This window comes from Dipodomys merriami, unplaced genomic scaffold (assembly GCF_024711535.1).
Source record: "Dipodomys merriami isolate MVZ:Mamm:240054 unplaced genomic scaffold, mDipMer1.0.p SCAF_114, whole genome shotgun sequence".
Lineage (NCBI taxonomy): Eukaryota > Metazoa > Chordata > Mammalia > Rodentia > Heteromyidae > Dipodomys > Dipodomys merriami.
The window spans coordinates 2,622,029-2,648,137 of record NW_027202427.1 but is presented as its reverse complement, the minus strand read 5'-3'; the positions used below and the strand labels follow the sequence as shown (position 1 = coordinate 2,648,137).

The 26,109-nt window shown below is 50.9% G+C and overlaps 1 protein-coding gene across 1 annotated transcript in view; it reads right to left on the bottom strand.

Moving 5' to 3' along the window:
• Positions 1 to 14,863, bottom strand: part of LOC138822731 (glutamate receptor-interacting protein 2-like) — a 67,146-nt gene extending 52,283 nt beyond the window's left edge. The window contains exon 1 of the mRNA XM_070015641.1: positions 14,809 to 14,863. Coding sequence (XP_069871742.1) covers positions 14,809 to 14,863 — 55 coding nt within the window. The remainder of the gene's footprint in view (positions 1 to 14,808) is intronic.
• Between the last annotated feature and the right edge of the window lie 11,246 nt (positions 14,864 to 26,109).

The following is a 26,109-nucleotide window of genomic DNA, read 5'->3' as shown; positions in this document are numbered from 1 at the left end:
CACGGACTCAGAGAATATGGGTGACTTCTCCAAGGCTGAGCAGGAGTGGAATCAGGTTTCTGACTCCATAGACTCCTCTCAGCTCTCTCTCAGCTGACTCTCTCAGCTCTAGGGTAACAATTCTGTGAACAGATACTCTAGGAAAAGGGGAGGCAGGGGAGGGCTGACTTCAGTGGGCAGAACGTGAAGGTCAGGAACCATTCTAGGAGACCTATGCATCAACTTCAAGCAGGTTAGGCCTGCAAACGTAGCGCTCCCCCCACCCCCTATGGTCTAAATGTCCCAAGAATCCTCCAGTCCACCCCAACCTAGGACAGGAACACTTGGGGCAACAGCTTTGATGGGAGGGGGACATTAGGATTTGAATCCAAAATATCTTTGGGGGGGGATGTTATGGTTTGAATCCAGACTTTTTGAAAGGCTTCTGTGTGAGAGGCTTGGTTGCCTGCTGGTTTGGTTTTGGGAATGATTGTATGCTGAGGGCTCTGACCCCCAGTGGATGAGTGGATAGAGTTGGGGCGGGCCTCCAGAGGTGTGCCAGGAAGGTTGCACTTGGCAGGCAAAGTAAAAGCTTTCCTCCTCCTCCAAGTTGACTTTTTCAGGTATTCTATCACAGGGATCACTACATGCTGGGACAGTCCAGTCTAGTCTCACTGGGCTTTCTGCAGCAGGGAGGGAAGCCCAGCACCCCTACCTGGGCGTCAGAGCACTTTTGGTTGTGTGGCAAGAAGTGCAAACAGGAGCAGTCAGATGCACACCAAGAGGCTGTCGCTGTCTGGATCCTGGCAGAGTGGGACAAGTGAGATATTTTATTTATGTGCCGTGCATATCTATAGGGAGAGGTAAATAAATGAGCTGCTTGCCATCTGCACCCCAGCCTGTGCCAAGTTGCCTCCTCCTCCTCTGCCTCAGGAGCACAGGCTGCCCCAGGGAACCCCCGGACAGCGACAAGGAGAGCTCCTGAGCACGATGCCCTCTCCAGTGTGAGCAGTCCTACATTAGAACCTTCTGAGAGGGAACGGATGCCAGGAACTAATCTAGGCCATTTGCTGCTATCTGAAGGGTGGGTGTTTTGTTGTCCTCATTTCTTGAGGGTCAGAGAGCGCAGGTCACATGCCCAGGGGTACCCAGCAAGTGAGCTCCAGACAGAGAGGACCAAATCCTTGAACAATGGGCAGGGGAAAAGACCACCAGGAGAGGACAGTGTCACATCCCTGCCTCTGGCACTAGTTGCTGTAGGTCCAGGATGGTTCTGTAATTCTCTGGGCCCTTCTCTGTTGAAAAGCTCCACAGGGCTGTGTGAATTAGATCACCCTTCTTGCAAGGCCCCAGTGTCCTCGCTTGTCATGGAGGCTTTGGACTCCATGAGGGTGCCTGCCTCCCCGCCTCCAAGCAACGACACCGTCCCTAAGAGCAGTCCAGTCTTTCCAGGGGACTTCCTGGAGCCTCAGTGCCTTAGGAGGGAGGGATGCAGGCTGCAAGGAAGAGGAACTTACAGGGGTGGCATTGCTTTGAAACATGTTTTTCAGAGCCGTGGGCTAGGGAGAAAACTGTCCAGTGGTGCTGCAGAGTCAGGGCTCAGGACTTGCTCACAGTCACAAAGCCTTCAGAGTGGTGGGGAGTCCCGGGCCCTGCTCCCAGGCTTCAAAGCCCAGGCACTGAGCCCGGCCAGCAGCTCCAAGCTCAGCCTGAGCTGAATCTTTTATGAAGCACTATAAATCTCCCCGAATCACTCCATCCCGCAGCCCACAGGCCCTGCCTGCCTCACTGCGTCTGCCTCCCTGCAGGGCCTTTTCATTAAATTAAGTGCAAGGAATCCAATGCAATTGCTTTTGATTGTCCCCAAGGGACCGCCTGCCACCTCCCTCCAGGGCACCTGAAGGCACTCCCACTCAAAACAATCATGATGGAGATTTCATGGTAAAAGAGTATTTCTAAAGATGCTTGATTCGGGGGTTGGAACTATGGCTCAGTTGGTAGGTGGCTAGCCAGCGAGTGAAAGCAGCAGGTACCAAGTTGAGACCTGGTCTTGGACCAAGAAAGAAAGACAGGAAGGAAAGGAAGGGGGGAGGGAGGGAAGGAAGGGAGATAGGTTAGTTGATTCAGTATCTCGAGCTGGTGTTGGTGAGCCCCATCAGGTACTCTTGGAGCCTCCTGATAGTTGTGGGGGTTGGGAGGCCAGAAATAGCCCATGCCTTCCAGCAGGACAGTTCCCCAGGCAAACACAGGTCCATAGGCCCCCAGTTCTAGGGCTGAGGAGTGGAGGGAGGGACTGCAGATAGTAGGGCACATTGTCCTAGGGCACCTGTCAGTGGGAGCATGTGAGCGGCCGTGGGTCTGCAGGGGAAGTCTAGAAGGAGGCAGAAATCTTTGTCCTGTGTCTGTCGTGGGCAGAGACGACTATGGCGGCCAGCACATGGAGCCCATGATGCTGTCTCCACTGCCTCCCTGGCTCCCTCCCCATCCCTAGGGGCTGTTTGCAGATGAGGACATGGAGAGTTCTAAGACAGAAGGGACAGCAGGAAAAGAGACAGGTGTGACACATTAGGTCACATAGCAGCGCCTTGGTAAAACCTTGACCCTGGAGGAACCTAGAGTCCTTCCTCAGCTCATCTTCTACCCCATGTTCCTGCTCCTCCCTCACGCATGCTGTCATTCTGAGGAGCGGAGGCTCCTCGGTTTCCTCAGACACCCAGGCGCACGCTTGCCCTCTACTCCAGAAGCCCCTCCGTGACCACCCTCTACCTCTCCGTGCCTTTCCCGGTCTTCTAAGCAGCACTTCTCCCTCTGAACGTCTTCATTGGTCCCCTGCTGTGGGGGCCACCTCTCCTTTTCCATAAGGACAGACTTGGGCTTGTTCATTGCTGTACCCCACCGAGCCACACTAGACAGTGACTGGCTCATGCTCCTTAGACAATGAGAACACGAAGAAGAAAAGGACACAGCACCCGAGTGCAGTGCCAGGGTGCAGGAGGAGGCTGGAAATGCCTGGGGTCCAGCTGCAGTGACAGCAACCTCTCCCTCCAGAGCTCGGATTTCCAAATCAAAGGAGCTGGAGAGTCTGAGCCTCATTCCTAGAGGGAAAGCAGGAGGCCAGTATGGATATGGAGCGGGAGAAGTGGCCTAGAACGTGAGGAATAGCAAGCAACCCTCCAGATTATGTGGCCATTAGGAATGACAAGTGTAAGAAATAACGTCTGTGGGGAAAGCCTTCAGAGCTGCATCACAGGCCGATGACAGCCACAGGAAGGTGGAGTCTCACAGAGGCATTTTTATGAAAGCAAAGAGCTAAAAATAACCTTGGTGTCCAACTATAGGGGCACAGTATGCTACTTACTGGGGCAGGATGAAGCAGGAGGACATGCTGGCCCTGGAAACCAAGTGAGTGAAAAGCCAGAGACAAGAATGTGTGGTATGATACTAACAAGAACAGACAATGAAAAGCTGGGCGCCGGTGGCTCACACCTGTCATCCTAGCTACTCAGGAGACTGAGATCTGAGGATCATGGTTCAAAGCCAGCCCGGGTAGGAAAGTCCGTAAGACTCCAATAAACAACCAGAAAACCGGAAGTGACGCTGTGGCTTAAGTGGTAGAGCGCTCGCCTTGAGCTGAAGAGCTGAGGGACAGCACCCAGGCCCAGAGTTCAAGCCCCATGACCGACAAAAAAAAAAAAGATCAGACAATGAGCCAGGCACAGTTGCTTACACCTATAATGCCAGCTATTCAGAGGCAGAGATCAGGAGTATCTCTATTCCAGGCTAGCCTAGACAAGAGGTTTGCCAGATGCTATGTCCACTGATAAAAGTTGGGTGTGGCTGTGTGTGCCTGTCATCCCAACCATACAGGAATTTGAAATAGGCCAGATTGAGCATAAACATGAAACCCTATTTGGGAAATAACTAAAAGGAAAAAAGAGCTGGGATGTGGCTCAAATGGTAGAGCACTTGCCAAGGACTTGAGTACAACCAAAAACCAGGAAACAAAACAACAAAAACTGAAAAAATGTGGAGGGAAGCATACCACTGTGCCTTGGAAAATGGATTGGTTGAAGTTGATCATAGTTTTCTTCTTGATCTTTATCTTAATATCAAAAGGATCAGTGCTGGGGCTGGGAAGGTGGCTCAGTGGTAGAGCGCTTGCCTTGCAAAAGGATCAGGGCTGGGAAGGTAGCTCAGTGGTAGAGTGGTGCCTAGCATGCATGAAGCCTGGGGTTTGATTCCTCAGCACCACATAAGCAGGTGAAAAAAAGCCAGAAGTGGTGCTGGTGCTGTGGCTCAACTGGTAGAGTGCTACCAATTACATGTTGAATCTGAAAGTCACTTAGTATAAGCTAACTACTTTTTTAAATGATAGCCAGAGGCTAGAAAGATGTGTGCCTATTTATTGATATTGCCATTGCATTACTAAAAATAGGTTAAGTGTCCAACAGTATCTTTAAAAGCTTTTCATAAGTTAGAGAGACAGAAAAAAGAACCATGAAACTGGCCAGGAAACTTTGCACCAAGAAGGCTGAGTCTAAGTGCAGCTGAGCACTAAGCTGGATGAATCTTCCTCCTGAGTTTGTCTCCTTATCTGTAAAAAGGAACACTGGTACATTTTTGTTGATCTAAGTACCCGAGGCAGGCTAACTGCATAAAGAAGGTTTATCTTGGCTAGAGTTTATTTTTTCAGAGTACAGCCTATGCAAAGAATAACACGCTAGGAGATGGTGCATGCGTGCGTGCGCCTGTGTGCGTGTATTCAGTCATGGAGGCCCTAACTCAATGACCCTATGTAAAATTTGTGGCTTCCCAAAGGCCTTACTTCTAATTGGCACAGTGAATGAAGTGTCTCATCCTCTCAGCACCATTAACATAGACACTGGGAGGATTAATCTCCAGTTTGAGTTTGGTAGGCACCACATCAAAAAAAACTTGGGATTACCCATCCTGCCTCCCACTCTAGGTTTCTGCCCAGCACCTGGTAGGTGCTTAGTAAATACTGGTTACCCTGTGCTATCTAAGAGTCCAGCCCAGAGTCCTCTCAACTACTGTATTCCCTGTGGAGAGGTGATTCTTTATGGTCTGTGAACCTCCATCTGTAAAATAAAAATTGTGCATTACTCTGCAGGAATATATGTATATAATGTATATGTATCTATTATTTATGGACTAGTGGCATTTCACTCCATTTGTATATCATGCACATTATACAACCTACGCAAAAGTGAAAAAATCAATATGTAATAGAACATAGATGTCAACTGAAGCTCTTCATCTTTTTCCACCCTTCTCAGGAGTCTGAGATCACTAGCTGAATCTGAGTTCTTGGAGGTCAAGGTTCACCAAGCTCTTAGCCACTGTTACAGCCCCCAAAAATTGATGGCACTCGATCCAGAGTTGTTCAGAGGAAGGTCCGTTATGTTAGGTCTGGTTTATTCTTAGAATAAAAGAATGACCAAAGGTACTCAAAAATAGTGTCTTAACTCCTTGGGTCTGTAGATCCCTGTCCTTTGTTGGGACCTTGGGTTACCCCTCCCATTTTCTGGACATTGTTCCACCCCCAGGACCCAAGAAGGCCAGACCAAGTGATCTCTATGGGAAATCACTGTCCTTCCTGCTGTCCTTCCTGCTGGCTATGGATTCTCTGAGCCCCTTCACACCCACTGAGGGAGGCTGCTGATTTAGAGCCTCCTGGGCCCACCGTCACCATGAAATACCACTACCTCTGCTCACCCGCCCTGCAGGACTCCACTAGCGCTGAGCCCACTGAACATCCCAGATATCAGTCTTGAAGCCCGTCTGCCGTCCAGAAGGCAAGTCATACCTGTCAGGCTCCAGGGGGTCTGGTGGGGAAGTTTCATCAGAGACTTCATTTCTTACCCTGCAGTAAGTTAAGTCCCTGGACAAGAGAGGGGCATAAGCATTTGTTCACTTGGTTGAAGGCAGAGTGGCTTGTCTGGAGGGCTCCTTCCCCTGGGTGAGTCCCCCAGGGCCAGGAGTCTCCAGACTGGAAGCCCAGACTCCGCCCGAGCCTCCGCCTCCGTCACCTCATGGCTGGCCCATTCCCCTGCCAGCTCCCCTTCTTTCAGCTAAGGGTCTCCATCCTGCTTAGTGACAGGCCCTAAGCTCATCTATTTTGTGACATTACGTAAGTCTTAAGAGGCAGCACAAGTGGAACAGTCCTTGGGAGAGCTTGCCAGGCACATTCTGTGGCTTGAGCCCGGGACAGAAGCAGTGGGGACTTCCTATACTGCTTTTATAGAAAGCACACATTCTTAGCACTTTCCTCTGTGTGCCCTGTATCTCATGATAGAAGAGCAGAGGGCAGAGCATATGACAGTACACCAGCATTTGTGTAAAAAGGGGGAAAGAAAAGCATTCACAGAGAGTTACAGAGGCACAGAAGAAAACTCAAGAAAGTGTTAGAGGGTGTAATGGGGTGGGGTTGGGGGGGACGATGCAAGGGGTGGCGTTGATCACGCACTGTCCTCATAACCTGCCATGGGATTGTAACCTTTTTGTACAGCTGCATGATGAGGATGATGCAACTGGGTAACTCTTGACTACCCCAGGGAAGGAGGAGATGCTGCAGCTGGAAGGCGTTTGACTGAGTTGTGTGGCCCTACAGTTCTTATGCCATTTCCCGTGGAAAGTGTTAGTTAGATTCATTAACAGTGCAGCGGACATCCTTGTCCACGTTGCCTTATGCATCTGTACAAGGTGTTTCTCTAGAATGGATACTTAGGGAAGGAAGGACTTGGCCGAGGCACTTACTTTGTACACTGAGAGAACTGTCCAGTCCCCTCCAGCATGGTCCTACTCGCTCAGTTTATGTTCAGGGTCTACTGCTCCTAGGGTCTCACCAGTGCAAGGAGCTAGGAATTTTTAAATTTCCTCCTTAACTGATATCATACTGTTGTTTCTGTGAACATACCATGCTGCTAATAGAATAGTCCCCTAAGATGGCGAGGCTATCCATCTTCCATCTTCTCTCTGGCCATTTATGTTTTTCCTTCTAATAACCGACTACTCAGATCTAGTGCCATCCCCTAGATTGCTTATCTTTTTTTATTGACTTGCAGGAGATCTTTATGCATTCAGGATATTATTCTTTATCAGTGATGTGTCTCATAAATTCTGCTCCCTTCTGGGTCTTAGCTTTGAGTCTTGTGGGTGGTTTCTTTTGTCCTATACACCTTTTCTTTTAGTTTAAATTTACCATAAAGGTGACATACAGGTAATGTATCCTGTAGACTTTGTACTTACTATTTCCCCATCTTTTAATCCTTTCCTCCATGAAGTCTACATCTGAAGGTTCTGTTTCCTCATCTGATAAGGTGATAAGGGCAGAGCATATATGAAGAAGACCCTGAAAGTGCTGAGCTGATGCTCCTAATAAAGACACTTTTGTGCTCCCCCTCCTTCAGCTTGCTTCCTGTCCCCTCTAGCAGCTAGCCAGAGCTTTTGGAAGCTATCGTTCTCTCTCTGGAAAACCATTCAGCCACCTAAAAAAGAGTGAAGCTCAAATTCCTTTTGTTAGTGAGTACAAGGTCTGGAACACAGGGGCCTGGGGGCTGGCTAGGTGAGTCAGTGTGTAGAAGGGCTGGGTGGGGGCCATGGCAATGCGTTTCACAGCTGGCAGTAGAAATGCAAGCTCAAGGCTCCCAGAGCTTCTGAAGAAAGCTGAAAAATCTCTGCTTTTGCTTGAAATCTCCTCTCACTTAAAGCTTACCAGGAAATAAGTTTTCCTGGCTGTGAGCCAGACATAATCATTTCTGCCCTCCCCATATCTTCTATTAGCAATGTCCGTCAGAGATCTGGGGTAGAGCTCCACATGTAGTCCTTGGAGGGAAGGAGCTCACTCTTAAGACCAAGATACAAACATCTACTTCTGCATTGTTAGTCATTGTTAAAACTGCCTGGTTCACTGCCTGCCTGCAAATCCTAGCTCCATTCCTTACTGTATGCCTGTGGGCAAGTCTGTAACCTTTCTGCCTCAGTTTCCTCATCTGAAAGTGGAGTTAAGAATAGTACCTGCAGGGCTGGGGAAGGTGGCTCAGTGGTAGAGTACTTGCCTTGCATGCATGAGGCCCTGGGTTCGATTCCTCAGCACCACATAAGCAGAAAAAGCTCCAAGTGGTGCTGTGGCTCAAGTGATAGAGCACTAGCCTTGAACTGAAGGGCTGAGGGACAGAGTTCAAGCCCCACAACCTACCAAAACAAAAACAAAGAAAAAGAATAGTACCTGCATAAAACAAAGTTTAATGTGAGAGGAAACAAAAAGAATAGTAACTTCCTCAGCTGGGTGTGGTGGCACAGACCTGTAATCTCAGGTTTGAGGCCAGTTGGGCTGTAGAATGAGACCCTGTCTTCAAAAACCAAGTACAGAGGATGTAGCTCAGTGGTAAAATGTTTGCTTAGTATGTGCAAGGTCTTGGGTTCAATCCCTATTACCATTAAAAAAAAAAAAAAAAAAAGAGCCAGGTGCCAGTGGCTCATGCCTATAATCCTTGCTACTCAGGAGGCTGAGATCTGAGGGATACAATTTGAAGCCAGCCTGGGCAGAAAAGTCTCACTTATCCCCAGTGAACCACTCAAAAACCTGAAGTGGCACTGTGAGCACAAAGAGGATCAGGGACAGTGCCCAGGCCCCGAGTTCAAGACCCACAGTGGACAAAAAAAATAGTACTTACCTTCTAGGGTTATCACAACAAGTAATATAGTTGATGCATAAAGCACTAAGGTACAACCAGACGGCTGATTGTAGTTAGTAGTGTAGCCCCGTTCACTCAGGGCCACGTCTCTGCTCCAGTATCACCTGTCAGGGCGTGCCCACCCCCACCACCATTTTTCTAGAGGATTCTCACAGGTGCTTTTCAGAACGTATTCCATTTAATCTCACTAGATTGACACAGCGTCCATTTGGGGACAGTTATTTTGTGATTTTCCTGAGAAGTAAATGAGACCCTGATGCGTTAGACAAGTAGCCCTGGGAATTGCCCAAAGAATTGAGACAGACCCCACATTCCTCCCTCTGGCTCAGGCATGCTTTGGGATACCCATTGACATTCAGCCCTCAAGCTTTGTGGTCATGGAGTGTGCCCCCAGGACAGAGATACTGAACAACCGGGCCACCTATGGTATTTGTCATCTCTGGATTCTCACTATAACTCTACAGACAGGGATGCTCCTATTTTGCAGAGAAGACAAGGGAGGCTCAGAGACAAAGTCATTCCTACTTAGTTATACAGCTTGGAAAAGCTGAGCTAGGATACAAGTCAGCCCCTTGGTATGGCCTGAAGGGTTGATCAAGGATCAGGAAGGGTGGGGGCTGCAGACAAGCTAGGAGGAGGCTGCTTATCTTCTCAGGATTCCCCTTGCTAAGAGGGGGTCAGGACAAGTCATTGCCCTGTCTCAGTTGCAGCATCCTCACAGGGTCCTCACAGGGGACGGATGTGAGAACAGTCAGCTCAGGCCTGGCTCCTCTGTTTTCTTTTGTCACTCAGTGAGCAGTGAACACCTATGCTGGCCCCTGAGGACTACAGGTAAATAGGACAAAGTTCCCACATTGGGAAGGAGCAAACATAGTGATGTGCCAACAAGTGAAGAGCTAAAACAGAAAAGTGGGGGGGGGGTCTAATTCTGTTATGTTGGGAAAGGGGCAACAGGAAGTGGTACCAACAGCCTTGCCTTAGGGACAGTCACAGCTGAGTGCCAAAGATGGCAGGAAGAGGCACTGCAGGCAGCGCAGCAGCCTAAGCAAAGCAAGGGCTCAGAGCTGGGGCAGAACAAGTCTTCCCGCGGGGTAAAGTGATGAGAAAAGTTTACTGTGGCCAGGAAGGGCCAAAAGTAAACCAGAGCCTCTGCGCTGACTTCATTTGACCCACACTGGCTTTTATTTGAATTGGTAGTCAACAGTTTAAAGTCAAGAGATCACAGGTAAAACTGTAGATTTTTAGGTTTTATCAGAAAATCTGGTTGGGGGCTGGGAAGGTGGCTCAGTGGTGGAGCGTTTGCCTTGCATGCATGAGACCCTGGGTTCGATTCCTCAGCACCACATAAGCAGGGGGAAAAAAGCCGGAAGTGGCGCTGTGGCTCAAGTGATAGAGTGCTAGCCTTGAGCTGAAGAGCTAAGGGACAGCACCCAGGCCCAGAGTTGAGGCCCCACAACTGGACCCCCCCCCCCAAAAAAAAGAAAAAAAATCTGGTTGGTTGAGATAGAGCTCCTAGGAGGCCAACATTCTCTGCTTTAGCTCTGCCCCTCAGGCCCAGCTCACGCACTCAGTCCACACGGGCCAGGCACTGTTCTAGTGAGTAGAGACCCAGCTCTCATGGCACTGCTGTATAGTGGAAGAGAGGGAAGAGCTGCAGGGCTAAAGGACCACTGTTGTAGATGGGTGGTCAAGGAAGGTTTCTCAGAGGTGGACATACATGAAGGGGGATCTAGATGCAGGAACGGGGAGGACAAAGAATACAAAGGCCCTGGGTCTTTGCTCATCTTTTGGGTCTTTTGCCTTGCCTGTGTAGGCATGTACAATGTTAGTGCCCTATAGTAAGTAGTGGAGCAAAAAGGGCAATGTGCAAACACATGAAAACCACTTTTGGATGTGTTTCCAGGACAATACGTTTGACCAGTAGTGAGGGAGACAGCAGGAAACAAGGAAAAGGCTGAGGTGGCTCACACAGGGATGTGAAATGGAGCCTAGGACGGAGAAGCCAAGAGCAGGGAAACCCTTGCTGCCTCTCCTCCAACTGCATAATCCGCTAGCCCTGCAGTGTAGGAGGCAGAGGCAGAGGGAGAGAGATGGACAGTGCTAATCTTGTGCAACCCCGAAGCTGATTTTAATTACATTTCTTTGTTCCAAGCCTACCTGGGCTGCCCCTGTGAAGAACCAGCCACACAGGAATCCTTTCAGTGCCCTCTTTCCCCTTTCCAAACAAAATCAGAATGTGGACTCCTTGTCCTTTTAGCACACAGAAGGAGAGATGTGGTGGTTTTAAAGGTGAAGGGAGGAAAAGTCAGCCACGATCTCATACCACCCCCTGGCTTGCCCTGGCTTCAGGAGGTGGGGCAGGGAATTCTGCTCCCTGACATCATGGTCTGCGTCACGAGAAATAACTTCTGCCGTTCAAGCTTTATTTACATTTTTGGATATATGAGGAGACGTTTCAAATCAGCTTGGTTGTTGACATTGCAGTTACTAAAGCCAATAAGATTCCTCCACAAGTCTGGCTGGTTCTTCTTAAATTTATCTGGGTCCCCACTACCTGATTTCAGGCAGCAAGCAGATGTTTCACAGCAGGGAGCTCATTAGCTCCAGATGTGCTTTGTTTAAGTCTTGAGCATGCACACATGCACGTACCAGTAGGTGCACACATGCGTGAGCGCGCGCACACGCACACACACACACACACACACACACACACACAAACACATACAACCCAGGGCAGTAAACATCACACCTCCTTTTCGGGCACTTGGCATGGCTACAAGGACCATTTGTAATCCCTGCATGCGGTTCTGACAGAGAGTTGAGCAGCACCAGTGAGTAGCCAATCAAATCCTGCTCTGTCGTCTTCCTGTTGTCTCCTAGGTAACTGGCACTGGGACACATCAGTTAGCAGGGAATCACAGGGGACACACACACACCCATCCTACCGGCCCATAGTTCTATGCTCAGGAACACACATCAGCACCTTGGACAGCTCCCACAGCAGCATTCAATGTCATCCTTTTGGCAGCCTCTTTTCCTAGTTTCCCGGCTTCCGCCCCCTTACTCGCTATTCCTCAGCCTGCGATGCTTCTCCCGCTGCTCTCCACCTTGCTCAGTCTCGCTCATCTTCAGTGCCAGCCCAAGTCCTTGATCAAGGTGCCCATCACGGAGTACAACCCATTATTTGCCCTGGCAGTCAAGGTCCAGCGGTGAGCTTGCTTTCTGTGAGGTGGGCTCCAGTAGCCCTCCTTATGCTCCCTCCACTCTCCCTGCAACAGGTCAGACTGCCTTATCTGTACAGCACCCTGCGGAGCAACACTGTCCTCAGTACTTGTGTCTGGCTGGACCTTCTCATTCTCTAGTTCCTGTTCAAGTCACCTTCCTTGACCTAGGCCTCATTGAGAGAAACCCCTACCCTGGGTCTCTCCCCTGTAGTTACCTAAGTTCCTAGGTGGTCCCCTATCACTGAGGTCTTTGAAACTGTCCTGTTCACTTTCTTGGACTTACTGATTCTTTGTCTCCCCTGTCTCAGAAAGTCTCCCATCTTGTTCACAGCTGAGTCCCCAGTCCCCACAGCCATCTCCTTGATGCTGCTTTGTGTCCCGTTCTCTCTATTAAGAGACTTCTATTAACCCTTCTGGCTAACATTCCAGATGTCTGTTAGACTGGCATAAGGGACAGCATTAGTCAGTACACCGTGGGAGATGCTCCTGGTAGAAATCCGACTTCTCAGCTGGACTGTCCAAGCAGCTGCCCTGACAGGATTGTGCTGCTGCCCTCATTCACATCCTCCAGCACAGGGCACCTTACCGCTTCTTGTCTGAAGAACTAGGCAACTCGAGACTAAGGACCTGCTTGATTTTTCTGACTGTTCGTGGACACTGACTGGTCCTAGGGGCCAAGAGTCATCAGAAAGTATTTGATACAACGAAAGGAAGATAACATGTTTCCAGTGGTCCAATGGAAGTTTCTTGGAAGATGAACAAGGAAGTCACGAGTCACACATACTCCAAGAGCATTAATGGAGCAAGAACTACAGGGCCCCAGTCTTGTGAGTGCATGCATCTCTCCTCAAGGCAATGATTACTGCTCTAGTCAGCTTCATTGGCAAGACCAGGTTGAGGTCAAGTAGGGAAAATCCTGCAGCATTCCCCAAGACTCTAGCAGTGTAGAGATTTGTGTTGACCATTCATAACCCTGGGGTCCTGAGTTCTCCCTGACCATGCTCCAAATCATTTCCCCAAGCCTGAAGGTGAGCTGGATAGAATGAAGGAATGGTAGGATTCATGTTTCTAGAGCACCTACTAGGTGCTGGTGCTTGCACTAGGCTATGCCAGTACAGATTGTTCATGACCATCCTACCCACTTAATGGGTAGAAAGAAAGAAAGAAAAAAAAAAAACTCCACAAAGCTAAAGCTTAAAAAAAACATACCCAAGGTCACATAAGTTGGCACTTGTAAGAGGGTCCAGAACTGGTCTTTAAGCCTGCTCTTTTTCCCCAAGGCCTTAAACTACCCAATGTTACGGTACCCAGAGGAGCTGGTCTTGTACAAAACATCCCTCTGGCAGATTGAAGCGCTGCTCTGAGAGCGGCCCTGTCTGTGGCCCTGTCTCTCCATCTCTGACCCCCTCAGCTTGGCTGATTTTCCACCAGCTTCTTGTCAGACTGGATGCTGGATCCTGGATCCACATCTCGGGGCCCCTCATTTGAGACCCATCCCACAGGCACCGATTTTCCTGTGGCCCAAAGAAAGCGAGAGGTTTTTGTCTTTCAGAATAGTGATTTTCTGCCAGTGCAGACAGTTGTTGCAGCCGTCCTCTGAGCTCAAGGATCGGTCCCAACTGAGATTCCCCAGGGAAAGCTCAAATGTCGAGTACCTCCTGGACTGAGAAGGCAACCCTGGCCCAACAGCTGGCCGGCGTCTCGTGCGTCACACATGTACGCCCCACCTGCGTCTCAAACATGCACCAGGTGCCTCCAGAACCCCTCATGTGCTCTCATAGTGCCTCATGCACGGCACCCGTGTGCACAAACACTCCGCGTGGGTGGCAGGGTCAGGGGCCAGAGTGAGCCCTGGGGACTTCAGAGAGCAGAGCCTGCCTCAGCCCGTGTGAGCTGCTGGGTCCGAGGCTGGAAGTCAGCCCCGGGGGTGACTTGCTCCGCACCACACTCATCCTCGAGGCTGCTGGTCAGCTGTTCCTGCAGGGGGTCCTGAGTTTGCTCTGCGCCTGGGGCAGCCCACACTCCAGTTCCGGCCCCTGTCGGCCTCCTTGGACTCCAGCATGAGCCTGTGTCCTACGGCTCTGTGCACAGGGCCTCGGCTCGGAGGCCTTCCGGGGTAACAGCTAAGGCCTGGTGGGGTCCGAGCCGGGACCCGTGGCTGCTCGGCTTCCCAGCCCTCAGTGGCCAGGGCTCGGAGAGGACGGGACAAGACCGGCTCTCCAGCCTCCCTCACCCCGCACCACCACACAGCACCCCGTGCGCGCTGGCCTGGGCTGAGGTGGAGCCTCTCCCGCGGGTCTGGGTACAATCCAGGCTGGAGGGAAGGGGAGTGGAAAATGCCAGAAAAGTGCCCTGGGTCGGGGTCGCACCCCGGCCCGCCTCCTGGCGGAGTGACCTTGGGAAGGGAGGCCTCATCCCGGAGGCCGGCCTCCCTCGCTCGCTCGGCAGGAGCCCGTGAAGGTTACAGGCCTGCGGGGCGGGGGGAGGGGGGTCCCCAGCTGAGCGGGCCGCGGCCGGCCGCTAATCAGCACCAGTCCCAAACTTGGCGAAGGCGGCCCGGCCGGGACAACAGGTACGCCGAGCTGGGCTCCGGGAGCGCCGCAGCGCTGCGGCAGGCCGGCCGGCCCGGCGCTTCACAACTTCGGGTGCCCGCAGGGGCGCCGCCGGGAGCGCCCGCGGGGGAAGCTGGCCGCGAGGGACGGGGCCCCGGGCCGGCCGGGTGGCCGCGAGGGAGGCGGCACGTGGCCGCTGGCCGGTCCCGGGGCGGACCGCGCGCGCCCGGGTCCCGGTGTCCCGCGGCGACCCCGATCGCGCCCGGGCAGCTCCCGGGCCTGGCCTCGCACGTGCGCCCCCGGCCCGCTCGGCCCCGAGCACGGGTCGCTTCCTACCTTCGTCCGGCAGCCGCTGCAGGCAGAGCGCGAGGTTCCTCCGCCAGCCCCGCATCCCCGCGGCCGCCCTGCGGCGCGGCCCGGCCTGGCCGGCCCGGCCCCGGCCCCGCCGCCGAGCCGAGCGGCGCGGCGCAGCGCTGGCGAGGGCCGCGGGCCCGGGGCGCCGGGCATGGGCGGCCGCGCTGGGTGGGGTGCGGCGCGGCCGACGGCTCGGCTCTGCCTCCCGAGCCAGCCGGAGCCGCGGCTGAGCAGCCGCGCCGCTCGCGGAGCGCGCGCTTTCCCGGCGGGGCGGGGCGGGGCGGGCGCGGGGACGGGCGCCCCTAGGAGCCTGAGCCGCTTGTCCTCGCCGCCACCCCCGCGCGGGAGATGTGTTCGCCCCGTGCTCGCCAGCTGACAGCCAGATTCCTGAGCTGCGGGAAATCGCGAGTGAATGAATGGGAATGGGTCGAGGAGCGCGTGAATCAGTGAGCTCAGGAAAAGAGCAGTGGGTAACGCCGGTGAACAAAGCGGGAGCTGTCTGGAGATGATGTGAATGAGTCCGAACCGTCCTTGTCTTCTGGCCTCAGGCCTGTTGGGGCTGCCCAGGAGCCGCCCAGGGGTCATCCTGCAGGTGGGGCCTGGAGGCTCAGGGAGGGCCGGGCTGGTCTGTATAGATGGAGGGAGGAGGTTTGTCTGCTAAGTTGTGACCACTGCACCTGATGTCCGTTCCACACAGCCAGCGTTGGCTGAACAGATCTGAGAGGCCTGAGGAAGAGCAGCCTGGGGCCGTCCTATTCGCTCCTTCTGTGTGAGAAGGGGAGGTGTGTGGAAGGGGTGTGCAGCCCAGACCACGGAGCATTCTTCATGTGCCCGCCGGAAGCCATTTCTGGGGTGCATTGCTAGGTGACCCGAGCTAAGGGAAGAGCAGGCTGAAGTGTATGCAGAAGCGGGAGCTGTACATTCCCATTTTCTCAGATACACGGACATTACCCAGAAGGTAATTGCCCCTCAAGAGGCAGAGTCACAGGTCAGGCCCGGTAGAATAGACTCGCTTTTCATTGGCTCCCCTTTTGTGACTTGAACCCTGAACAGGGGATCATGTGTCTAAATATATGTTAAAGATTTTCAATAAACCTACAATATTCAGAAGCATTTACACTTCAGTGAAGGCTGCCTCCACGCCTAGTCATCAGCCTGTCTGACTGGACCCCTTCCCTGCTGTCTCTGGCTAACGAAGGGGAGTGTCTTTGCTGATCAGGAATACTGAAATAGGACCCTGGTGGTGAAGGGCAAAGCACAGAACCCCCATGAATGTTGGGAGGAAAGTAAAAAGCCTATGCCTGGATCCCGTGTTTAGCTGTGTGTCCTTGGCAAAATCACCAATCTCTCTGAGCCTCAGACTCCACTTGCAAACCGGAAGTCAAAATAATGACCTAACAGTTGTGTCGAGCTGGATGCCAGGTCTCGTATTCCAAAAGAGGGAATTCAGTGATGGAATCTGTATTTCAGAAGTAGCACTTTTGGTGCCAGACCTACTGTTTGAACTCAGAGCCTGGGCTCTGTCCCTGAGCTTTCTTGCTCAAGGCTAGTGCTCTACTACTTGAGCCACAATTCCACTTCCAGCTTTTCTTGATGTTTAATTGGAGATAAGAGTCTGTGGGCTTTCCTGCCTGGGCTGGCTTTGAACTATGATCCTCAGATCTCAGCCTCCTGAGTAGCTAAGATTACAAGCAACCAGTGCCTGGTAGAAGCACATAGCACTTTTGTAGGGAAGACTATAATGTCAGATCCCTAACAATTCTGCAAGGTTGGGATAATTAGCACATTTAGCAAATGAGGTCATTAAGGCCCAGAGAGAGTATATGTTGCACAAGGTCACACACCAAGAATGACAGAATTGATACTTGTCCAGATCTTCCCAGCTCCGAAGCACCCTCAGCCAACACCCACAAAGTCTAACAGATATACTTATCACTTATTCATGTTCCTTCAACCCTTGATAGGTGACATCTCCGCCCTGTATTAGTTCTGAATTATTCATCTCTTTGGGCAGTAGGGCTCAGGCCCAGGGGGCTGGGTGTGGGAGGGGCACTTGGACTGCAGGCCCAGGCTTGCACAGTGCTGACTCCAGAACTTGTTTTAATGGCTGTGAGCCTCTGACAAGGAAGTCAGTCTCCCCAGGCAGTGGGATTTTGAGTTGCTCCCGGCTGTGCCCAGTTTGATGGCCTCTCCAGCTAGGATGCCTGCTGCTCCGGTGATGACAGGGCTGGAATTACTGATGGCAGAGGCAAAGATCCCAGTGGTGAGGACAAGACGCACCCAGCAAAGGCGGCCCGGGACCCCTCCAGTGACAGAAAGCAGGTGGACAACAGGCACGAGGTTCTCTATCACTGCAGAACAGGCCACTGTAGACTTGCGTGGCATAAAATTAATAGCCACTTTGTTATGGTTGTGAATTCTGTGGGTCAGGACGTCTCAGTTCTGTGATACCAGGGGCATTAGTTGGGAAGGCTTAAAGTTTGGAATGGGGTAGGGCACAGGGTGACCCAATACCTGCAGTCTAGAGGCTATGAGAGCCAGTGTTTCAAAAGCTACATCTCTTGTGTAACCTGGCTTTGGAAACCTTGACATATTACTTTCTGACACCCTCTATCCCACCTCTCATGGGAGTTTTGAAGCTATTTTAGAAACTCACAGAGGTGGGAAGTCAGAGGAAGGGGATGAGGAAAAGCAACGGAAGACATATTGTTGATGAGGACAAAGGGCAAAAGCAGGGGTGAGGAGGAGCTAGAAGAGAAATAATAAATCACTAGGAGGAACAGAAGTAGTAATAGAAAGACAAGCAATAATGAGAACAATAATACTAAAAACAGTAACCAGCCAGTTGTGGTGGCTCAGCATTCAGTGGCTGAGAAGTTCCAGATCAGCCTAGGGTATGGAATTGAGACCCTGTCTCAAAAAAGAATAGTAATAAAGTCATAGTCTGAATAGGAAGAGCTGTAGTAGCAGTGGGAGGAATAAATGAGGAGAAACAATCTGGAAGAGTTAGGAACAGAAGACCAATATTTGGGGGATGTGTTAGGCAACTTTCTGTTACTGTAACAAGTACCAGAGATCTTCAGCTTATACAAAGAAGAGGTTGACTTGGGCTCCCGATCCATCATTGCATTGATCAGCCCCATTGCTGTAGGCCTGTGTTAGAATGTCTAGTAGAGAACAACTGTTTACCACATGACCAGAAAGGGAAAGATACAAAGAAAGAGGAGCCAGGACCCCGCTGTCCCCTTCAAGGGCACCCCCCAATGACCTGAGCACCTCTCACTAAGCCCTACCTCATAAGGACTACCACCTCACTACCTCAGAAAGGTAAATACAGACCTCCCCTATGACCCAGCCATACCACTCCTAGGCATCTACCCTGAGCAACAGGAACCAGGATACAAGGACACATGCACCTCCACGTCCATTGAAGCACTGTTCACAATAGCCAGGATATGGAAACAACCCAGATGTCCCACTACAGATGAATGGGTCCAAAAATTGTGGTACCTATATAAAATGGAGTATTATGCAGCCATTAGGAAGGACAAAACAATGGCATTTGCAGGAAATGGATGGAACTGGAACAACTCTTTTTTTTTTTTTTTTTTTTTTTTGTCGGCCGTGGGGCTTGAACTCTGGGCCTGGGCGCTGTCCCGCAGCCCTTCAGCTCAAGGCGAGCGCTCTACCACTTGAGCTACAGCGCCACTTCCGGTTTTCTGGTGGTTTATTGGAGATTGGAGTCTTACCGTCTCTCCTGCCTGGGCTGGCTTTGAACCGCGATCCTCAGATCTCAGCCTCCTAAGTAGCTAGGATTACAGGCGTGAGCCACCAGCGCCCGGCCTTGGAACAACTCATTTTGAGCGAGGTAAGCCAAGAGCGGAGAGACAAACGGCACATGCTCTCCTTGATTTGTCCAAAATGCAAGGAGATACAACAAAGTAAACAGGACTCGAGAAACAAAGGACCTCCATTCAGTTTGTGGTATAATTTCTAAATGACTTCATGTTCTTGACCACGTATATGGTGTGTGTATGTATATGTATATATATCACATATATGGTATATATATGTATATGATATATATGGTATATATAGTATATATGTATATGGTTATATGTATGGTATATATAGTATGTAGATGGGGTGTGTGTGTGTGTGTGTGTGTGTGTGTATATATATATATATATATGTACAATTTGAGGGAAGCTAGGAGGAGGACACAGAATCAGGGAAATGGGAAAAAATACAACAGAGGGGCCCATCAGCTGCACCAGACATTGATGAAAATGAACTAAGCAACTCAAGGGCAGCGATGGGAAGGAGGGAGGGAATGAGAGGGAAAGAGGGAACAGCTTACAGTAAGCAAAAGGAAAGAAATGTACATACCACCCAATGTGGAAGAGATAGTTGTATTGTCAAAGCTCATAGAATTCATAAACATAGGCCATGATAATGACAATTTGCCTTGTGAAGGTTAAAATGTGTTTGTAGCTTTAACTGAGTATCACTATCTCACAATACTGAATTTTGTGAAGTTTATGTAAACACTTAATCTAAATAAAAAATTATTTAAAACAATAGACTACTACTTCACCTGAGTCTTGTCTTCACGTGAGTAGGGGTATTGACTATGCCAAGGACAGCCAGAGAATAATATGCAAATAGTCCCCAACCTGGGATGGTCTGAGTTACTACTTTTTTTGGCTTTCTAGAGGTGAGAAATGCACAGTCAGCAGCAACTATACTTCAGAGGTTGATTTGCTCCTTCCCCAGGCTCTGTGTGCAAAGGATCCTGTCTTCCACAACCCCCAGTCAGCCCTGTGATCACTAAGGGAAACCACATAGACCCCGCCAGGACTGCTGCTGGGCTGTAGCGGGTGGCAGATGTGTCTGGTGTATTTTCAAGTTGTGATGTTCTTGACTTGTGCTGGGTGCATCTGCACGTAGCCCCATTGGAAGACAGACACATACCTAATGAGGCTAGTGGCTGGAATGGCAGGAGGGGCCCTGGAGCAGGACTAGAGGAAATTGTTATAGCTATTAGAGCAAGAACCAATAATAAGTCGTAGCAGATGAATAGAAACCAAAGGAGGAACAACAATGGGCCAACCAGCTGCCTGGCCTCAAATCTACCTCTAAACTCTGTGACCTCGGTTTTCTCATCTGTGAACTGGGAGCGGTGCTAATGACACCTCCGCGATGTCGTTGGTGTCAGGGTCAAGTGTCTGGGTGTGAGTAAAGCTGTTGGTGTCTGACGTGCAGGAGCGCTGTGTGGCATCCCCTCTGTGTTGATTAGAAGAACACTGGGATAGGTACCTGGAGGCCCGCCTCCGCTGCTACCGCCTCCTTGGCATTTCTGCTCCAGGGTGTCCACCCCCATTGCACACACGCCAGGCCTCTCTGCAGTGAGGGCTGTGAGACCTGCCACAGGCAGGGCCAAGACCAGAGAGGACCACATTCAGGGTCCTCCCCAAAAGGGCCCAACCACGCCTCCAGGTCCTGAGCCAGGACCTTTCGGGAAGGGAGGGGTAGTTGTGGCTCCAGTAGCCTGGGACAGGAGCCCTAGAGCTCTGCCCTGGGACTGCTTTTCCAGGGAGTGCACCAGCCTTTGGTGGAAGCAGGCAGAACTGGGTCTGGCCACGTGGGATGTGTGGTGGGCCGAGCCACCTCACTGGGATAGAGGAAGGACCTATTACCAGTTACCTTTATGAATCTAAAAAGTTGAAGCCAGAAGCTTTACTGGTATGTAATAAGTAGACCGACAGTGGTATACATTGTATATATAAGTAGACACATTTTGGAGGATGTGTTCCTGAATCATTTATTGCTGAGATACCCCTGAAGTTCAGAGAAAGCTGTGCGAAGGTGATTGATTACATGGTCTAAACTGTCCCTCTAGGGGAGTTCACCTGCAATCCTGCACTAACATTGCCCTGCAGTTACTGCAGGACCCAGCAGGCTTGGGAACAACCATTGTGATCTGATTCAAACTCCTGTGCAGGCCTCACTCTGAGCTCTGCCTCTAGGCCTGGCCTCTCATTGTCTTGACCTTGTCTCCTTTCCTTCTCCTATTATTGCTATCAGAATTTGGTATTCTACATCTTTTATACCCTTTCTCTTTCAAGAAATAATCTAAATTTAGTTTTGATACTGGATCTGGAGATGGAGCTTTAGAAAAGCAACAGCTTTAGAGTCACCCCAGACTCATCCAGATCCAAGTCCTAGTTCACAAGTCACTCATCAATTTGCTGAGCACTTACTGTGTGCAAAGCACTGTGCTTTGTGTGGATACATCAGTCATCTGGACAAAACCTTTGTTCATGGATCTTACCGCAGCCAAGTTACTGCAGCTCTCCGAGCTTGAAAGTGGGGCTTATACCCCCAACCTTGCAGTATTGCTATGCTAAAAGTAGCTAGCGAGATGGAAATTTTGGTAGAAGGACTCCCAACTGCCTGGATCTAGGAAGGACCTTGTTCTAACCCCTATTGTCTGCAGCTGTTGGCAGCAGACGACAGAGGGGACTCTGTCACTCACTGAGGTGGGACAGAACAAGAACTGGGGCTCTCGGATACCTGCTTTTGAGTCTGAGGCTCTCTATACAGCCCAGCCCGGGATATGAAAGCCATAATATTCTGAAATAGAAAGCAAGCTCTCTGGTCCCAGAGTCTGCCCTTTACACTGTCAGCCAGAGCACTCATGCTAGCCCTCTCCTGTCCTCCTACCACCAGGTGCTTCCCAGGGCAATGGTATCCCAGGTTCCTTGTAGAAACAGCAGCACCTGGGTTGGGAAGGCGGCTCAGTGGTAGAGCGCTTGCCTTGCATGCATCAGGCCCTGGACTCGATTCCTCAGTACTACATAAGCAGAAAAAGCTGGAAGTGGTGCTGTGGCTCAAGTGGTAGAGCGCTAGCCTTGAGCTGAAGAGCTGAGGGACAGTGCCCAGGCCCAGAGTTCAGGCCCCATGACAGAAAGAAAAGGAAGGAAAGAAAGAAAGAAACAAAGAAAAGGAAGGAAGGAAGGAAGGAAGGGTGAGCAGCACCTGGCCCATCGTGGTGGGGCGTGTGTAATCGCAGTTGGACGTAGAACTGCTCTCCGCGGTCCTCCTAGATTCCTCCTCTGCGGTGCTCAGTGGGCCCGTGGCATGTCTCTTCTAGGCCGGCTGGCAGATGATTACACAGAATGCACTCTCTGGAGTCTGACTTGTTTCACTTAGCACTTTGCGTGTGACTCATCCCAGCTGTCCTACAAGTTGTTGATGCCTCTCATTCCTGTGCACTAATGTTTGTGTGCTTGTGCTGCAGCCTGACACGCCATTCACAATTGGAAGACAATTGGGGTTGTGTCATTGTTTAGTGATTAGGAGTAAAGCTGATATAAATGTCCGTGCATGGCTCTTTTGTACGTGGCCATTAGATTTCATTTCTTGGGTAGACAACTCCAGAGTAGGGCTGATGGTTCACATGGTGAGTGAAGTTTAACTGTATAAGAAATGGTCAAGTGAGCTTCTGAAGTACTGTACCCATAGCTTCCCTGGAACAACCAGTGAGTCCCAATTGCTCCGTGTTCTCTCATACTGGGTATTTGTAAGGTTTTTAAAAATGTTTTCTTCTCCCTTTCTTGTTTAGAACCATTCAAATAAGACTAATATCTCATAGTTTTGTTTTGTTTTGTTTTCTCAGTTATGGGGCTTGAACTCTGGGCCTGGGTGCTGTCCTTCAGGTCTTCAGCTCAAGGCTAGTGCTCTACCACTTGAGCCACAGCACCACTTCCAGTTTTCTAGTGGTTTATTGGCGATAAGAGTCTCACGGACTTTCCTGCCTGGGCTGGCTTTGAACTGTGATCCTCAGATCTCAGCCTCCTGAGTAGCTGGTATTACAGGCATGAACTACCAGCGCCCGGCTCTCTTTATAGTTTAAACTAACATTTCCCAAGCTTATTTATTTCTTTTTGCTTATTTGCTTCATATTTTGATAGTTCTCTCTCTCTTGTTGTCCCTCATTCTCTCAGTGGTACTGGGATTTGAACTCACGATGATTGCTGGACAACTAAGCACTCTGCTAGTTTGATTTTTTAGATAGGGTCTCCTGCTAACTTTGCCTGGACTGTCCTTGAACTAGAATCCTTCTGTCTTTGCCTCCCAAGTAGTTAGACCACCAGTGTGTGCAACTGGCTTTTTGTTGAGATAGGGTCTTGTTAACTTCCCTGGGCTGGTCTTGAACCTCAATTCTATCTTTGCCGCCTGAGTAGCTGGAAACACAGGTATACAGCACTATGCCTGACAGTTTGCTAGCTCTGTTCCTCCTTTGTTTCTACCTAGAGGATACTGACTCGTTTAAGGTGAATATAGATAGCCTCTTCCCAGGCCTTAAGGGTCAAACTGGAGGTTCTAGCTTCTGTACTGTGGCCACCATTTTAACACATGCATGTTCATTCAGCTGGTGTTACAGCCCAGGCCTAGAAGGAAAGGAATTTCAAATGTGTTGCTTTAGATTAGGTTCCTGGAGGCAAAGCCTTAGACTGTGACTCTTTCTGCAAGTGCATCCTGAAGGAAAGGAGGCAGGCAGAATTGAGCAAGGATAGGGTTTCAGGAAAAGTCTACTCAGCCTGACTCAAGCAGGCTGGAGGAACTCCCAGTCACAGGAGGAACATCACTTCCTAGAGGTCCTGAGAGCAAGGGGGAGGCCAGGAGCTGTCAGCCACCCTCACTCCCCATGGGCCCCCAGCAGCATCCACTAAAGAGGGTTTCTAGAGGAGGTAGCATTCACCCGGGCTGTGGAAGGGAGGAGGGCTGTTGTCACAGAGACACTGTTCACAGTTGCCAAACTATAGGAGCAGCTTAGGTGCCCACTGACTAAGAAACGTGTGTGTGTGTGTGTGTGTGTGTGTGTGTGTGTGTGTGTGTGTGTGTGTGTGTGTGTGTGTGTGTGTGTGTGTGTGTGTGAGATGGAGCTGACATACTAGTGGGAAGGGAAAGAAAAGAGTCGGGTAGGGGCGCTCCCCTGAGGACGGTCATCGAGAAGCAGTCATGAGAGGGCGGGGTGCGTGCTCTGGGCCCTGCAGCCTGCGCATGCATGCGGAGCCAGCCCAGCCAGCCTCAGGCAGGGCCAGGATGGAGGTGGGGAGAGGCAGGTGGGAGGACAGAAATGCTGCTGGACAAGTGTCAAGGTCCATTTCTCAGAAACTCATGGGGCCCACTGAGGAGCTCGGACTCCATTCTGAGAACAAGAGGAAGCCATGGCAGGGGTTCAGGTGTAGGTGAAGCACGGTCATTTGAGTGGGCTGGGCTGCAGGCGTCTGCTCTGCAAGGTGGCTGGGCAGGAGTTGGTAACAGTGGGGAGAGTGCAGGGAGCTGTTGGAAGTCCCGGGCCAGGCAGCTGCCGTGGAACTGCAGAGCAGGCTGGGGTAGGGGACTCACTGGGTTGATCGGTGGGTGTAGCACCCACAGGGACCAGAATGTTACGGTGCGCTCCGGGCTATTCTCTGTTGTGCCTCTGCCATGACCAACTCCCGGGATACTTGGTAGAGGACGCAAGCCACACAGAACAGTCCCCAGGTCAGGGCCAACCCCCCAGAGGATCCCCGGGGTAGAGGATGTCTGTGTAGACCACGTGGTTGGTAATTACGTTCTAGTCAGCAGCACAGTTACCTAAACTGATACGCAGGGAGAGAAAATGGGGACTAGAAGGCAGAGGCCCAGGACCTGCCGTTAGGTTACATATGAGGTTTGTGGGTGGCTACCACAGCCCAAATCAGACAAGGAAGAGTTAGAGTTGGGGGACAAGGGCAGGAACAGATCTGGTAGATGAAATAGAGTGCCATTCTCTTCACTCCAAAGGACACTAGGGCGCCACCAAGTGTCCAGAACAGGAAATCAGCTTGCTTACCTTGCAGGGCTGAAGTGGGGTGTGCACCTGAATACTCTTGTCATCAAATGCATCCCCTTCCTTAGGGTTTTGCTAGAAGGTGGAACTCGCCTTTTGTCCAGTCCATTCCCAGAGAAAAACAGGCTATGTATCCCCTTTTTCCAGTTGCTAGGACACTAACCTGTCTTAGGAAGGTATAGGACCACTATCTGGTTGGTGGAACCAGGCCTCTGGGATGACTCTCCTGACCAGTTATGTCCCAGGCACCCTGGAGCTGAGCGTACAGCGCTGTCATTACAAGAGATACAGGAATCTTTAGGTTCATACTGAAAACCCCGGGGCCAATCTTGTCTCCTGGAGCAGAGCCACTTGCTGTGCTGTGTTCTGAGTGACAGATGCGGGTCCTGTGGACAGGTGGAGTGAACCCGGAGAAACCCTGGTGGTAGTTACAGCGAGGGAGGCACTGAGAATATGCACCTTAGCTGTATGGACATCTATTAGGGGCAGGCAAGTCTGTGGGACACACCCAGGATTCTCCCTTGAGACAGGATAACCAGGCCCTTCACACACCAGGAGAGCAGGCTCCCAGAGGCAGAAGCCTGCTGGAAGTCACATAGCCAGCTGGTGGTGGAACCTGGGTTCGTTTTCAAGTACAGATTGAGTATCCTTTCTGTGGAAGGCTTGAGACCAGACGGGTTTCAGATTTTGATTTTTAAGACAAATTTGCATATGCACAATGAAGATATCGTGGGAATAGCTCATGTTTAGACCTAACTCTAAACATAAAATTCATTTTTGTATCATATATACCTTAAACATACAATATGAAGGTAATGTTATACAATATTTAGGGTATGGAATTTTCCATTTGTGTTGGTTTTGGAGCACTCAGATTTTGGATTTTCAGACTAGACATGCTTACCTTGTGCTGTCTGTGTTGGGTGAGAGCTGGGAGACCTGTGTGCTGCACCAGCCTCAGGCCTGAGCTCATCCCATTGGACATGCGCAGCCTACAGTGCAGTGCATTCCACACCTCCCCTTCCCTCAGCACGACCGCTGCCAGCCCAGCTTAGGGTTGTACTCTGGCCACGGTTTCTAGCTGCTGTTGGCCCGGCCCAGATGTCCCTTCTCTGCAGAATGGCCTTTGCACAGCACAGATTGTCCCTGGGCACAGCTAGGCAGAGGTTCTGGCTGTGTCAACAGCCCAGTCTGATTCAAAGTGGGAGTCCTGATTGCTAGTATTTATTCCAGGATTGCCTCTGGGAAAGGCTGTGAGCAAAGTTGTGGCTAAAGAAGCTGGAGCAAGCTCATCCATTAACTACATGTTTGACGAACACCTACTACATGTCAGTCGTGATGCACAGCATCATTGGCGTGCAGGGTTTGTGCCCTGGCAGCTTCAGTCTATAGGGAGGTAG